Source organism: Ostrinia nubilalis, chromosome 27, assembly GCF_963855985.1.
Source record: "Ostrinia nubilalis chromosome 27, ilOstNubi1.1, whole genome shotgun sequence".
NCBI classification, from domain to species: Eukaryota; Metazoa; Arthropoda; class Insecta; order Lepidoptera; family Crambidae; genus Ostrinia; species Ostrinia nubilalis.
In genome coordinates this window covers 2,542,795-2,557,487 of record NC_087114.1, presented here as the reverse complement: position 1 = coordinate 2,557,487, position 14,693 = coordinate 2,542,795, and the positions used below count along the sequence as shown (strand labels likewise).

General features: G+C 38.7%; 1 protein-coding gene across 1 annotated transcript in view; it reads left to right on the top strand.

Annotated features, from left to right (window-relative positions):
• LOC135085072 (solute carrier family 28 member 3) overlaps positions 1-14,693 on the top strand; it is a 50,648-nt gene that overhangs the window by 22,701 nt on the left and 13,254 nt on the right. The window contains exons 3-9 of the mRNA XM_063979850.1: positions 3,928-3,996; positions 4,521-4,707; positions 6,646-6,817; positions 7,539-7,663; positions 8,348-8,484; positions 8,963-9,052; positions 14,270-14,431. Coding sequence (XP_063835920.1) covers positions 3,928-3,996; positions 4,521-4,707; positions 6,646-6,817; positions 7,539-7,663; positions 8,348-8,484; positions 8,963-9,052; positions 14,270-14,431 — 942 coding nt within the window. The remainder of the gene's footprint in view (positions 1-3,927; positions 3,997-4,520; positions 4,708-6,645; positions 6,818-7,538; positions 7,664-8,347; positions 8,485-8,962; positions 9,053-14,269; positions 14,432-14,693) is intronic.

Below are 14,693 nucleotides of genomic sequence, written 5' to 3'. Positions count from 1 at the left end.
TAATTTTATTTTTGGCTTCATGTTAATAGATATTGTGTTTTTTTTCTTTGAATATTAATAATAATGCATTTATTGACATACACCTGAAGGCGTTCGTGAATAACTTGTTTAGTATAAAAAATATAGCTATATTCAAAATACAAGGCTTATGCACCCTGTGCCGCACTGAAGTAGGGAAGTCTGGTGGGTATTCTAGGGATGTGAAATACAAATATCGATAGTTTAAATTAAGTTTTAATAAAAATTTAAAAAAGTAACAAACAAAGATGTTTTAATAATTTAGTCTAAATATTTTACAAATAAGACATACGTGCATAAATACTTAAATAAGCTATATTTAAAGAAAACATATTATTTAATAACATTTAGTTACAAATGTTTATCACGAAAAACATTATTTAAATTAGCAATAAATCGTGTAGCAAATTAAATTATAATCAATTTGCAGTTTTGATTTTGTTTGTTTCTCCTGACGCCATGTCGACATATTGTGCGTTTCTTACGAATGCGAGGCAACACTGGCTGCACGAAGCTAGCGTGGGGTGCGGTACCAGGTGCGCAGGGTACAAGGTGCTTCGACCTGGTTTCGCATTGTGAAGACATTTTATTACTTCCGTGCGGTACCAGGTCTAAAAACCTGGTATCAAGGTAGGTACATCATTGGATTCTACTTTAAGAATACATCATAGATATATATTCATCACTTTCCTACACCGGACCCAATTGAAGTTATGCCTTTCGCACGACAAGGAAGACTATAATTTTCTTAGCCGCACGGTAAACGAGACGTACACAAGGTTTATAGACCTGGTTTCGCACTCAACGTGTTAAGTTACACTGTGTGACAGTCTTTGACACTAAACAAACTCTTCAGCTTAATAATACCTACCTACAGGGCGTTTTTATAGTTACTCTTGCTGATGAAACAAGAAGGGTTGATTCTACTACTGAAATACAACTACTTTTCTTACAGGACCAATATCAAATTCTCAAAAAAATTCACATCCTCATGATGGTGATAATTCTATGGAGAGGTTTTTTTTTATATTCGGTCTCTTGGGATAAGTTATTCCATTTGAGCAGTAGAATTAATCCTTTTTATTTGATCACATATAAAAATAACACAAGTGTTTAGGAAAACTTCTTCTTTGGTATGGTATCACTACGGAGTTATAATGGCGGCAACTCTGTATCACTGACTTGTAACTTTCAAACAGTATGAATAATAAGGGCACCACATTGGTTTTCTTTCTGAAAAAAGGCTTTCACTTTTAGTACTAACCCTTTAGCACTATTTCATTGAAATAAAAATACAATAAACGCACAGAAGACTGAAATTGAGTCAACTGACGTGACATTTATAATTTGTTGACATTATGACAGTTTGACAAGACTAGGGATTGAAAAAGTTTTAATTGATAAAGTAAAATGACAATTTATTAAAACGATTCACAAGGATATAATCGATTAAAAATATTTATAAAATGTTCTGATACTTGCCTGTAGCGATTATCCAATCCTGGTTTCTACTGAAAAACTACCTCGTGGCAAGATTTTAATAAAATAATAAAATCTTTATCTTCTCTTTCACAATCTATAAAAGTTCATTTGGTCTATTATTATACATGTGCTATGAATGAGGGTTTTCGCGATTGAAAAATTCGCCAGATGGCAATACGTAGACGTGAGGTCCAAATGCTGCATGATTGGTTATTTTTGACATGACATTGACAGATATGTCAAAATCCTCATTGGCATAGATTATGAGAGACTGGCAACTATACTAGGTTGATATATGTTTCTCTCACTTCAACTGGCATTGGATTCAACATCGGATTCTGACACTTTTACAGTTATGATACCATGAATATCAGTTTATGGTCCTAATTATTTTTATTTTATTTACGACCTTCGACCAGTTGGACACTTTAGATAGCTTCTTGTAATAGTGTCAATATCTTTTTAGCTTTTATAGCAAATCTAGTCTTCAAGCAGTTTAATCGATTTATTTTATTTTCAAAATCGATATTTTATTGTCTATGATGGCCGTAGGAACATCACTATACATGGACTCCCAGCAATAAAGTACGGTAATGCCTCGTACAGATTTTATCGGCAAAAATTATGGAACTTGATAGGTTTTAGACCATGCCACGCACCAAAACGTCCGGAAGTTGTAATAGTATTATAGAATAAACGTTAAAAGACTTATTTATTTAATTTTTCAATGCTTAAGTGTCCATTAGAATGAATGGGTGCTTAATGTATTAAAAAAAATAGAAAATAATTATGATGGGTTAATGTTTTTGGGCGGTTTTTAGGCGGTTTCTGACAATGTCCTTTAAGGGTTTGTTATCATTTAATTACCCATGAAATGTTTTTCAAAGTCTTTGTATTGCACGTATTGTTCTTCATTTTCTTATTTAAATAAATTATTTTGTAGCGGAGCCGCTAAGATTCTTGGCCTTTTTTGTGCAATCACCACAAGTGGTTTGAATGAATTACTTACTTAGTCCGTCACTAAAAAAGTGATTGCCTACCTAAAACTTATTTATTTTTTGCAAGTCCATATTAATACCTCAACTTCGTACTCTTATTTCCTCTGATTAATTTCGTTGCGGGTCCAATGACAGTTTAACTTTCCTCCGGGACAAACTTGACCTTCACTGGTTGGGTTATTGGCGGTCAAGCTGTAGATCCTGGCTACACAGGAGTTGCAGCGGTGGAAACGCGGTGAAAAAGCCACGATAGCCGAACGGTGAAAGGGTCGGACTGGCCGACTCGTGATCCGGGGAATGCGGGTTCGGTCCCCGCCGCCGCTCGATTATTGTGGTGAGCTCACTCGTGATACAAGCTTAGTGCTAGGGGCTAACGGTACTATTACTAATTTGTGTAAATAACAAATTGTTGGTAGTTGGTGTCTTTATAAAAAAAAAGACACCAACTTAAAAAAAATAGTTTAATGTTTTTTAGACCCACAAAGTAGTTAACAAACGATTAACACGTTCGCATTGTACAAGTACCAGAACAATGGGTTTTAAATCCATTCTCATCACATTCCGAGGCGTGTCGACTTTACTATGTATTTACAAATCACTCCAACTGTGGTGATGCACCTTTTGTCCGTCTGTTTGGTAAACAAAACCTCCACTTTAGTAAGTAAGTATCACATTTGAATCAGTCTCAGAAAAACGACTGAAGTGTGTGCTAGATTAGGTTAATCTTAATTTTTATCTTATTTCTGTTAATTTGCTAGATTTTTAAGAACAAATCAGTGTGTGGGAAAGTTTCGAGAATAAGGAGTTCAAAGAAGATTTTATTTATTCTTCATCTTATCTTACTTAACTAGCTACAAGTTTATTCGTTTTTTTTAAGAATAAATCAGTGCGTGGGAAAGTTTGCCAAACACTGTAGGAATAGGAGTTCAAAGGAAATTTTGTTCTTAGAAAATTCGTTCAATATTTTTTAACCGTCGGAAATTTTTGCTGTGCATCAAAATACTAGCTACGTATGTGTTTGTAATACCTACTTATTTAGGTATTTTCCACTTTGATCACCTGTGGATAAGATCACCTAGGACAGGAGTGGCCAACCAGTCGATGGCGACTATTAGTCCAGTCGATCGTGGCAAAGCAAAAAATACTACATGATTGTGTACTAAACTATGCTGTTTCATTTAAGATTAAGATTTCAAGAAGTATGTAAGTGGTAGATCTCCCAGGGTTTCGTTAGTAAACAGTAGATCAAGTTGGCCACCCCTGACCTAGGAGATTAAAGTGGACTTCTTAATGGGTGATCAAAGTACACCATAGTGTCGCCAGGAGTCCAAAGTGGAATAGACCCCTAATTAAGGTAATAAGCTTTTATTTGGCTTTTATTTATATTTTATTTTATTTACTCATATCGTTATCCTTTTTTTTTTCCTAGGAATCAAACGGTGATGTTGTGGAGATGAGTCAAGTCCATAAAGGAAACGAGAAAAATAATAATGGACAGGTAAGTTTTATCAAAAATATCTTAACTAAATATCCAACCAAATAGATAGCAAAATTAAGAAAGTGATAAAAATTTGGTAACCCTTCGAAAAGAGGACTTTTCAGATATCAATAAAGAAAGAAAACTTAGAGTTCTTTTGCATGGCTTGAAAAATACTGTTATTTCTTTGCATTTTTTTAATCCACAACGAGGAAGCTTTTGGCCTGCGTCTTACCTGATGAACAGTGATGATGAGGCCAAAAGTGGAAGTGGAAACGTAGAGGCGAGCTTCACTCAGGATTCTCTACCAAAGAGGAACTGGCTATCTTACCTCCAACTGCCGGATCACAACATAATGCTGTTAACATTGTTGTTATGGCGATAGACTTAGGTAGTTAATATGGTGACAGGCAGACCTAGATCAAAATCCAATGTGAGTACCGTCAACTCCCAAATTTTGCCCCTACTAGGAAACGAACCTAGGTCTGAAGCAAGTGGTAACAAAGGCGGTTAAAACTACCCCTAAAAACTATTTCTTTCACCAGATAGTACACGATACCCTCGACTACGAGCCCTCAGGGTGGTTGGAGACCACGATCACCAAGGTCGGGAGCACCACAGGAGGCTTCTTCCAAAGGAACGGAGACGCAATGAAGACCATATTCTGGTTCATCTTCAATGGGCTGGTCATTGGGTATTTCGCTGGATGCTGGTATTACTGGGCCAATATTTGTAAGTGTATTTGATTCATCATCATCATCAAAAATAACATAAATCCTGGGTTGCACTATCTTAGTTTAACTTTAAAAAACGTCAAAAGTCTATCTAACTCCATACAAAATCACCGGTACTTACGCAGGCTTTTTATAAAAACCTTAATCTATCGATGGAGAATACTGTTAATTACAATTGATGGCCCATAGCCAGGGCAGAAAAGTTCTGGACCAAAGACGGAAAATATAGTGAAAATAGGTCTTCCAGTAGATTTTCTGAAGGTTGCGAGAATCGTCTGCATATGGGCAGTTCTCTGCTTGAAGCATGTTTTGTTTTATTAACTATAATAAACAATCATATCCAATTTGGATCCATGAGCTCCGTAAGCCTAAGCACAAGCATCAATTTAATCAAATAGTTTACACTGTGTCTGTCCCCTTGCTTCTGTCTAAGCTTCATCGGATTGGCATTCGTGGTGTGGTGCTCGATATCTTTAGGAGCTACCTTAGTGATCGGTCGCAGTGCGTCGCGGTTGGCGAATTTCAAAGTGATAGTCAATCAATCACCTACGGTGTACCCCAGGGCAGCGTCTTGGGGCCAACCTTGTTTCTAATTTATATCAATGATCTTTGCCAACTAAGCCTGCCCAACTGCAAGATTATAACTTATGCCGACGACACTGCGATTGTTACACATGGAAAAAGTTGGCAGGAAACTCGCTTGTTTGCAGAATCCGCTCTAAATAGTGTAATGTCTTGGCTGTCTCGTAACTTGCTAACATTAAACTTAGGAAAAACTAAATTTATCACTTTTTCTCCTAGGCTTTCGTCTCAACCGGACTCTTCATTTAACCTTATTGCTCATACTTGTAATATGATCCCAAATAATTCATGTGCTTGTGTCTCAATCTCTCGTACTCAAAACATCAAGTACCTGGGTGTTATAGTGGACAGCACTATGTCTTGGACCGAACACATTGGATCTGTTACAGGAAGAGTTAGAAAACTTATCTTTGTTTTTAGTAAGCTAAGGGTTGGTGCTGATCTTGGTACGCTCAGGATTGCTTACTTTGCTCTTGCCCAGTCAATCATATCATACTGCATCACAGTTTGGGGTGGTTCTGGCAAGACAAAAATTCTTCCGCTTGAGAGAGCCCAAAGGGCTGTCTTGAAGGTGATGGCCTACAAGCCTATCAGATATCCCACCAAGACGATACATGATTTCTGGGAAATTCTTTCAGTACGCAAATTATTTGTTTTAAACGTTGTACTCCGTAAGCACAAGCTTCTTATTTATAGTCCCGCTTTACTGGAAGGCAAAAGAAGAAAGGATAGAATTTGTGTCACTGTCATAAGTAGAATTGTATTAGCTAAGCACCATTTTGACTGCATTTCATCTTCTTTATACAACAAAGTAAACGCAGCACTCCACATCTACTCCCTTCCCACTTTCAAATGTAAAATCCTTTTAAGTGAATGGCTTCTTGGTCTTGATTATGACGCAGTAGAAACTTTGATAAAGTAGTGGTAATGGTAATTGTATAATTTGGAAAAAATTGGTATTAAAATTAAAATAAAAATAAAAATAAATCTAATCATAATGAAACTAGCACTCTCAGTACGAACTATATACACACATCACTCACAGTTAGGTACCTACTTCTAAATAATGTGTAAACTTAACTATTTAATTTATATAGAAGTTAAAATTAAGACTAAAATTAAAACAAAAATACTTTTAAGTCTGCAATGTCAGCCTGTATGAGGTGGGCGCTAGCAACTGCGACACAGTCCTTGACTAATGCAGTTGCTAACGCAACAATGTTTGTGCATGTAAGTGTTTTTGTTGCCAATAAAGATTTATTATTTATTATTTATTTAGTTACTTCTCATGAAAATTACTATTTAAAAAGCCTTTTCTTTTCCTTTTCTCCTAACGATTATATTTCTATTACAGCAAAAGAACCACTAGTACTGTGCAGCGGTTTCGGCAGCCTGATCGCGTTTCTGGGCATCATCTACTTCTTCGTCATCTACTTCATGGTGGTGAAGAGGTTTCTCGGCAAATGGTTCGAGAGGGTCGTGTGGACGAAGGTCAGCGAGTTCACGGGATACCTTTGGAAGATTACGTGAGTTATCCATATCGTCATCATCAGTTCAGGATAGGTCAGTCTGTGTGTTGACTGAAGTTAGCTGATGACATAGGCCTTTTTTTGACAAGGTAAAATGCATTGACTTGCATACCTACCCTACGGGGATAGGGGTAGGTATGATGTGGGTCTCACCAAGTCAGAAGGACGAGGATACTCACAAAAGGATACCCCAGAGCTCCGTCACTCGCCATAAGTGGGCGATGAACTGTGGGAATTTGGACCAAGCTTTTTTTATTTATTGTATATTGGAAGCTCTATCCACTCGACTTCCCCTGAATGTCGTTCGTAATCGTAAGAGATAAAAGGCTAAGGGATCAATATTTTTTATTTTTTTAATTTTATTTTTTCTTTGGAAACAAACAGCATGAGTTATACATGTGAACTTAAAAAACAAAAACAGTACAGTAGCCTAATCAGTTTCCACAGATAAACTTTACAAGTTAATCGAAAGTTATGCAGAGTGCGAGCAATTTAAAATCACAAAATATAAAAAAATGCACAACCAGTATATAATAAGTACCTAAACATAAGGCCTTTCCAACCTATCTGGGCAGCATACGGAGTGTACTTGTCCAAATTCTCAATTTGTCTCACTCATTGGAGAAGGCCGTCCTTACTGCAGTAGAGACTTAATATTATTGGATTAGCTTCTGTAATTTTGGATGGCCTGATGGATTGACTAAAAATATTCTTCCAGCCTGTTCCGATGGGGTTTCGTCCTCGCTGTGTTGGCAGCCATTGCGGTGTTCATATACTTTGACACAAAAGATGCACCGGACCGGTTGATCTCTCTTCTAGGACTGGGCATTCTGCTGTTGTTAGGTAAGTTGGTGTTAACTAAGATGTAATAGACCATATCATTTGTAATTCGTTAGCACAAGTACTTAGAAAAATAAATTAACTTAGTAAAATAGCTAACAAATATTATAACGAAAAGCATAGTCGGTGAACTGCCGATAACGGTGAAGGTCGCGGGAAGTGCCTGGATCCTTAGGAGGCTTTTGTTAGCAATTGAAACTCGAGACAAACTTGACCTTCACTGGTTGGGTTGTTGGCGGTCAAGCTGTAGATCCTGGCTACACAGGAGTTGCAGCGGTGGGGACGGTAAGATAGTCTCCATTCTCACCTCTCGTTTTGGTAAATGTCTTTTGATAATTTTATATTTTACTAACGGTCACCTGCAACTTCGTGCGCGTGGATCCCGTTTTACCCCCTTAGGAGTGGAGTCGTAAAATCCCGTCTTAGTGAGCACATACGTTCTAAAGGTAATAAACAATTTGAATTTGAAATAACCCCCATGCAAAATTTAAGACTCCTAGCACTTGTAATTTCCGAGATTTCGTGAAAAGTGAGTGAGTGGAGACCACGTACCGGAAAATTTAGCGTGGGACGTCCGTGGGGAGGTCTATGTTCAGCAGTGGACGTCCTGCCTGTGGCTGAAATGATGATGATGAGTGAGTCAGTGACCTTTCGCTTTTATAGATAAAAACTAGATTTCTCCCACAGGCTTCGTGTTCTCCGCGAACCCAGGCCGCATCAACTGGCGGAGCGTGCTCATGGGGCTCCTACTGCAGTTCCTCTTCGGGGTCATATTCATTAGAGTCGACCAAGGACGGGCTGTTCTTCAGTGCTTCTCTGATAAAGTGAGTGAGAAGAGCTTGTGACTTTGTAAGTCATCATTGGGCGGTAGGTAATCGCCGATCGCTGATGCTTAAAGTATAGTCCGTTCGCCGAGCACGTAGAATTTCGTCCAATGACCCCAAGCTAACCATCCTTATCGCTCGCGCGTAATTATATTGCTGTCGCGACTGTGCGACTGGCGGCCGCAGTTAGTGTGCGAGCGCGACAGCAACTTGCTCGGTGACGGGGTTTAGCAGTCTGCTGTGGCCCTTATTTCACGTCCACAAGTGCACAGATGAAATTATTAGTTAGTTGAAAACCTCTGGATGTAAGGTCACTTCTAACTTGCCTTGCTGTGTGGCTGAAATGATGATACCCGGTAACAGAATCGTCCTTTTTTCAGGGCACTGAAAAATAAGTCTAGTTACGCCAATGTGGACGTGGTAGTTAGGTACATAGCTCATATTTTCAGCAGTTATTTATCCAATTTATGTGTTTCAGGTGGCAACATTTTTGGCGTACGGCATAGAGGGAGCCGCGTTCGCATTTGGAGACCTGCTCGTCAGGACTGAAGCCGTCTTCGCATTCAGTGTAAGTCAAAATGTCACTATTACCATAGCTGTTATAACATTTAATTAAAAACCTACTTCATTTAATTGGTTAGGTAATTAATGTTTTAACAATTAACGATTATTTACCTATAATAAACGAACGGAAGATTATGGAAGGTATGTTACTAAAGCCTGGTCCGTGAGCACGTAGAATTTTGTCCAATGACCCCAAGCTACCCATCCTTATTATGTTGCTGTCGCGCTCGCACACTCACTGCGGGCGCCGTTCGCACAGTCGCGAGCATTTTTAGGCCAGTAGAATTAAACACAAAAATTGATTAAATCGGAAATAATTCCTACAAAAGATTTTTTTGCTTTAATGGCTTCATTGGTTGCCCATTAAGACTCTCCTAAGTTTTCGACTTCGACGGAGTTGTGCTTAAGTGGTGGGGGCCCCCGAAAGGGGCGTTTTTTCGGTTTTCCGGTTATACCGCGTAAAGGACTTACCCTATCGAAAAGTGGTCTTTATGACGGTTAAAGGGCACTTAATCCTGCATTGAATAAGACCAAATTCATATGTTTTGGACAAACCGTTCTCGCGCTAAAGTTCGGCAAAGTAGAAAATATACGTCCACTGGCTTGTTACCCACATGCTTCCAAGCCTTGTAAAGGGTCGCCTTAACCAGTGTAACCCTAACAAGGCTCACGAGTTTGATTCGCTTATCCTTGTTCGTCCCAGCCGTTCCTTAACTGCGGTTGCTGCACCTCTTCCTGGCACTCTCCTGAACGACTCTGTGTTACCTAATGTGGCTGCCCCTCTTCCTTGTACCCTCCTGTACGATTTCATTGCTTAGCCATATGCCTGGTCCAAGGTTCGACGCCACAAAATCAACTTCGTACGAGTGAAAATAGTTTAAATACTATTTCCCGTGCTTGCAACATTTTTCTTTACTGCTTCGCCTCTATTAGTCGTAGAGTGATTGTATATATCCTATAGCCTTCCTCAATGTATGAGCTATTCAACACAAAAATAATGATTTCAATCAAACTAGTAATTCTTAAGATTAGCGCGTTCAAACAAACAAACAAAAAACTCTTCAGCGTTTTAATATGAACTTGTTGTTGTTGATTTTTGGCGTCGAACCTTAGACCAGGCATACGGCTAGGCAACGTAGTCATGCAGGAGGATACAAGGAAGAGGGGCAGCCACAGTAGGTAACACAGAGTCGTTCAGGTGAGTGCCAGGAAGAGGTGCAGCAACCGCAGTTAAGGAACGGCTGGGACGAACAAGGATAGGCGCATCAAGCTCGTAAGCCTTGATAGCACAAAATATAACAGAAGGTAAACTCATGTATGTACCTCGCTTTGCATACCTCTCTCGCTCGCACGCTCGGCCGTCGCGCTAGGGTTGTCTTGTCATGTGTTGCTTTTATTTCGTAATACTAACTCTTAACCTTTAACTACTGACGTGGGGGCCTCTCAGGCCTTGCGAAAGTCAAATTGTTGAATTTCTCCTCTCCCACGTGCACGACACACCCGAATCTTTTAGTACCTTCGAGTTTCATTGCGCCGAGGCTGTCAACAACAGTGCACGTGATTGCACGCGCAATTTCAGTAGGTAAATTAATTTTAAAGTTTCTTGTGGGCCTCTCAGGCCCCCACCTCAGTATTAGCGTAACTTTTTTTGTCTATAGTTTTCATTTAGTTTTCGTCTTTTCTTGAAATAATTTGAAAAAATCTATAATATGTAGCCCACAGTATGTCGTCCGAGAGAAAGCGGTATCTCGGAAGTAAAAATAACCAGCATTTAACGAAAAATAGAAGAATAGTAGTTTTTGGCACGTATGCTAGGAAATGACAAGCCTGTACCTGTCTATCAAGATTTAAACGATGAAACCAAGTGCCATACATGTATTTTGAAGATTCAAATGAAATCCACATTTTAAAAACATGTATGGCTTCCTTCACTGAGCAAAGCAAGTTTATCCAGACTGTGTTTAATTCGCACTATTTGATGTGTGTAATTTTTTCCCCCTTTTTTCATATTAGGATTACTGATATATCATTAGCTGAAAAGACTATTGAAAATTAAGATTCTAAGTTGATTTGTTGAATTTATGAATATTTTTCATGATAACTTTGTGAATCATGATTTCATGAGATTTTTGCCAAAAATGCTACATGTTTTCTAAATATTGAAATAATACGTACTTATTAACAAATAATTTACATAAAAATCGTTTTATTGTATTTCAATATAACCACTATTAATAATTATTAAACATAAAACCCTAAAAACATTATATATTTTTAAATTCAAGCACACATATGTACGGGCCTCTCAGGCCCCCACGTCAGTGTTTACGTGAAAATAAATCCACCTCAGTAGCTAAAGGTTAAGAAAGACAATAACAGATATCCACGTATAATTATGTAGTTATGTTTAGTACGTTATTATAGTAATAGTTTGCAAACAAATACATGAGAAGGAAGTAGTATGTAGTTGAGTGGTTGACACTATTATCCAATAATTCCTAAAACCGCTTTAAAACAATTCGATAATTATTCCTAACTAGCTTTCCGCCCGCGGCTTCGCCCGCGTGGAATTTTGTCTGTCACAGAAAAACTTTATCGCGCGCGTCCCTGTTTCAAAAACCGGGATAAAAACTATCCTATGTTCTTTCCCGGGACTCAAACTATCTCTATGCCAAATTTCATCAAAATCGGTTGCGAGGTTTAAGCGGGAAAGCGTAACAGACAGACAGACAGACAGAGTTACTTTCGCATTTATAATATTATAGTTGGGATTGGGATAATTAAGTTGGCTTTCAATTTGTCAACGTTAAACGAACTATTGAAATACAAATAAATACCTTACTTACCTCCCGGAATCAACAGGTAGTTTAAAAAACGAAAATTTAGTTTTTATTGTTGAGTGTAAGCAACCGTCTACTTAACAAATGTTATAATACCCCTTTTTTGTTGTTCACTCATTTTCGCACAAACAAAATAATTTTACAAACGCGTGAGCAGCGTCACTCAAGCGAACGCAGTCGCGCCTCGCATTCGTCCAAGACAGTCTTACTAACGCGTACGTGAGCGGTGTCTATGTGTGCGTGGCTCGAGCGCGCTTAGTATGGAGTTTACCTTCTGTTATATTTTGTGTTGATAGGGTTACACTGGTTGAGGTGGCCCTTTTCAAGACTTGGAAGCTTGTGGGTAACAAACCATTGGACGTGGAGAGGGTCATTAATTATACGTACATTTTCTACTTTGCCGAACTTTAGCGCGAGAACAGTTTGTCCAAAACATATGAATTTGGTCTTATTCAATGCAGGATTAAGTGCCCTTCAACCGTCATGAAGACCACTTTTTGATAGGGTAAGTCCTTTACGCGGTATAACCGGAAAACCGAAAAAATGCCTCTTTCGGGGGCCCCCACCACTTAAGCACAACTCCGTCGAAGTCGAAAACTTAGGAGAGTCTTAATGGGCAACCAATGAAGCCATTAAAACAATAAAATCTTTTGTAGGAATTATTTCCGATTTAAAAGCTAATTCTACTGGACTATTTAGCACGAAAGCAATCTATCTATGTATCTACCTCCGAAACGGTAGCCATTAAAGATGCGACCGTCAGGCCTCCCCAACCCGTCTGGCCAGCGTGGGGAGTGTAGGACAAATCCTCCATTTGCCTCTGGTCAATTAGAGGGTCGTGCTCCTGCAGTGGAGACTATGACGGTGAAGACGACGATAACTCGAAATGTTCGTTAACTAACGATTACCTACGTATACCTAACCTTTTTTGTATCTAATCATGGTGACAGGTAGCTTATTATCTTGGAGTTAATAAATGACGTTACTATATTTACAACTTATTTTGTAACGTGTTATTTCCTGTTATAAATAATTCCGGATAGTTTATTCTGTAACTTATTATTGATACCGTTTGATAGAGCTTGTAGCACTTTCAGGATCAGTGACCAGTATTTCGATGTCTTATACAGGGTGGAAACGATAAGTGATCTCACTCGATTATTTCTAAACTATACAAGATATCGAAAAACTGGTTAATGATCCTGAAAGTGCTTCACAAGCTCTTTCAAACGCTACCAATAATAGGTTACAGAATAAACTGGAACTATCAGAAAATTCAATGTTTCCAGCTTCCATACTAAATGTATGCCAACCACACAATATCAGAAGTGTAATTTATTTTTTGTTAAATAATTAACTTAAAAAGTCGGTTAAATAAACTCGTAACTTGCATCTTATTTAAAATTATTTGTGGAAAACATTAGTTTTAAGCTTTACTTGCTATAATATTATCAAGAGATGAGTGCCATGACTGTGATAGTACTAAATGTATGGAAGATGGAAACATTGAATTTTTGGATAGATTCAATTTATTCTGTAAGCTACTGTTGATACCGTTGGATAGAGCTCGTTAAGCACTTTCAGGATCAGTAACCAGTTTTTCGATATCTTGTGTAGTTTTTAATATTATGTAACTTTACCAAATGTATGGAAGCTGGAAACATTGAATTTTCGGGTAGTTCCAGTTTATTCTGTAACCTATTATTGGTACGATTTGAAAGAGCTTGTGAAGCACTTTCAGGATCAGTAACCAGTTTTTCGATAACTTGTATAGTTTAGAAATAATCGAGTGAGATCACTTATCGTTTCCACCCTGTATAGTTTAGAAATAATGGAGTGATATCATTTATCGTTTCCACCTTGTATAGCCAGGCGAACTTAGAACAAGCCCTACCGCCAAACCCAACAGAAAAATCGGCCCCCTATGGGAATCAGAACTGATGCAGATCTCTTACCAATTTTTATGATGTTCATTGTTGCCGCTCTCTCCAACAATGGCTTCCGCAGAATAACAGCTTTGTGTTCTGTCTGAGTTCCACCTCAGAGCATGACATAATGCTGAGAGGTTGCCATTTTAGGTTCTATTCGTTGCACCTTCTTACTTATCTGTCACCCGTATTCACAAACAATGCTTGCTTAAGTGAAGCAGCAAATCGAACGCACAGCGTTGAATAGAGCTCTGTGATTGGCTCGCGTGTCACCCTGTGCGTCTACGCGCACTGTGAGACCTCATAGTAATGTTTGTGAATACGGGCAAAAAGAAACTCAACAGAAAAATCTGCTCTCACCGAGAATTGAATCCAGTCCTTCTGGGTCTGATGTAGGTGGTCTTACCACTAGACTGAAAAGGCGGTTAGTTTTAAAATTAAACTTTTTTCCAGTCTCTGCCAGTGATATTCTTCTTCAGCATGTTGGTGGAGGTGCTGTTCTTCTGGGGCGCTCTGCAGTGGTTCGTTCTGAAGCTGGGCGAGGTTCTGCGATCTGCCACCTCCACGACTGTGTGTGAGAGCGTCATTGCGGTGGGAAACGTGTTCCTTGGCATGGTGAGTGGCATCATAATCATCATCATTATCATCTCAGCCATAGGACGTCCACTGCTGAACATCTAGGTCTCCCCCAATGCTTTCCATGTTGATCGACTGGTAGCGGCCTGCGTGAGTGGTATACTTTTTCTTATTATGCAGGAGCCGTTATAGTCCGCATTGACAAAATTAAGTGGCAGTGGGTCATATTAGCACGCAAAACTTGATTTCACTTTACCTAGGAGGGCTGCCCGCCTATTCAAAGGGGTAAAATTTGACAGTT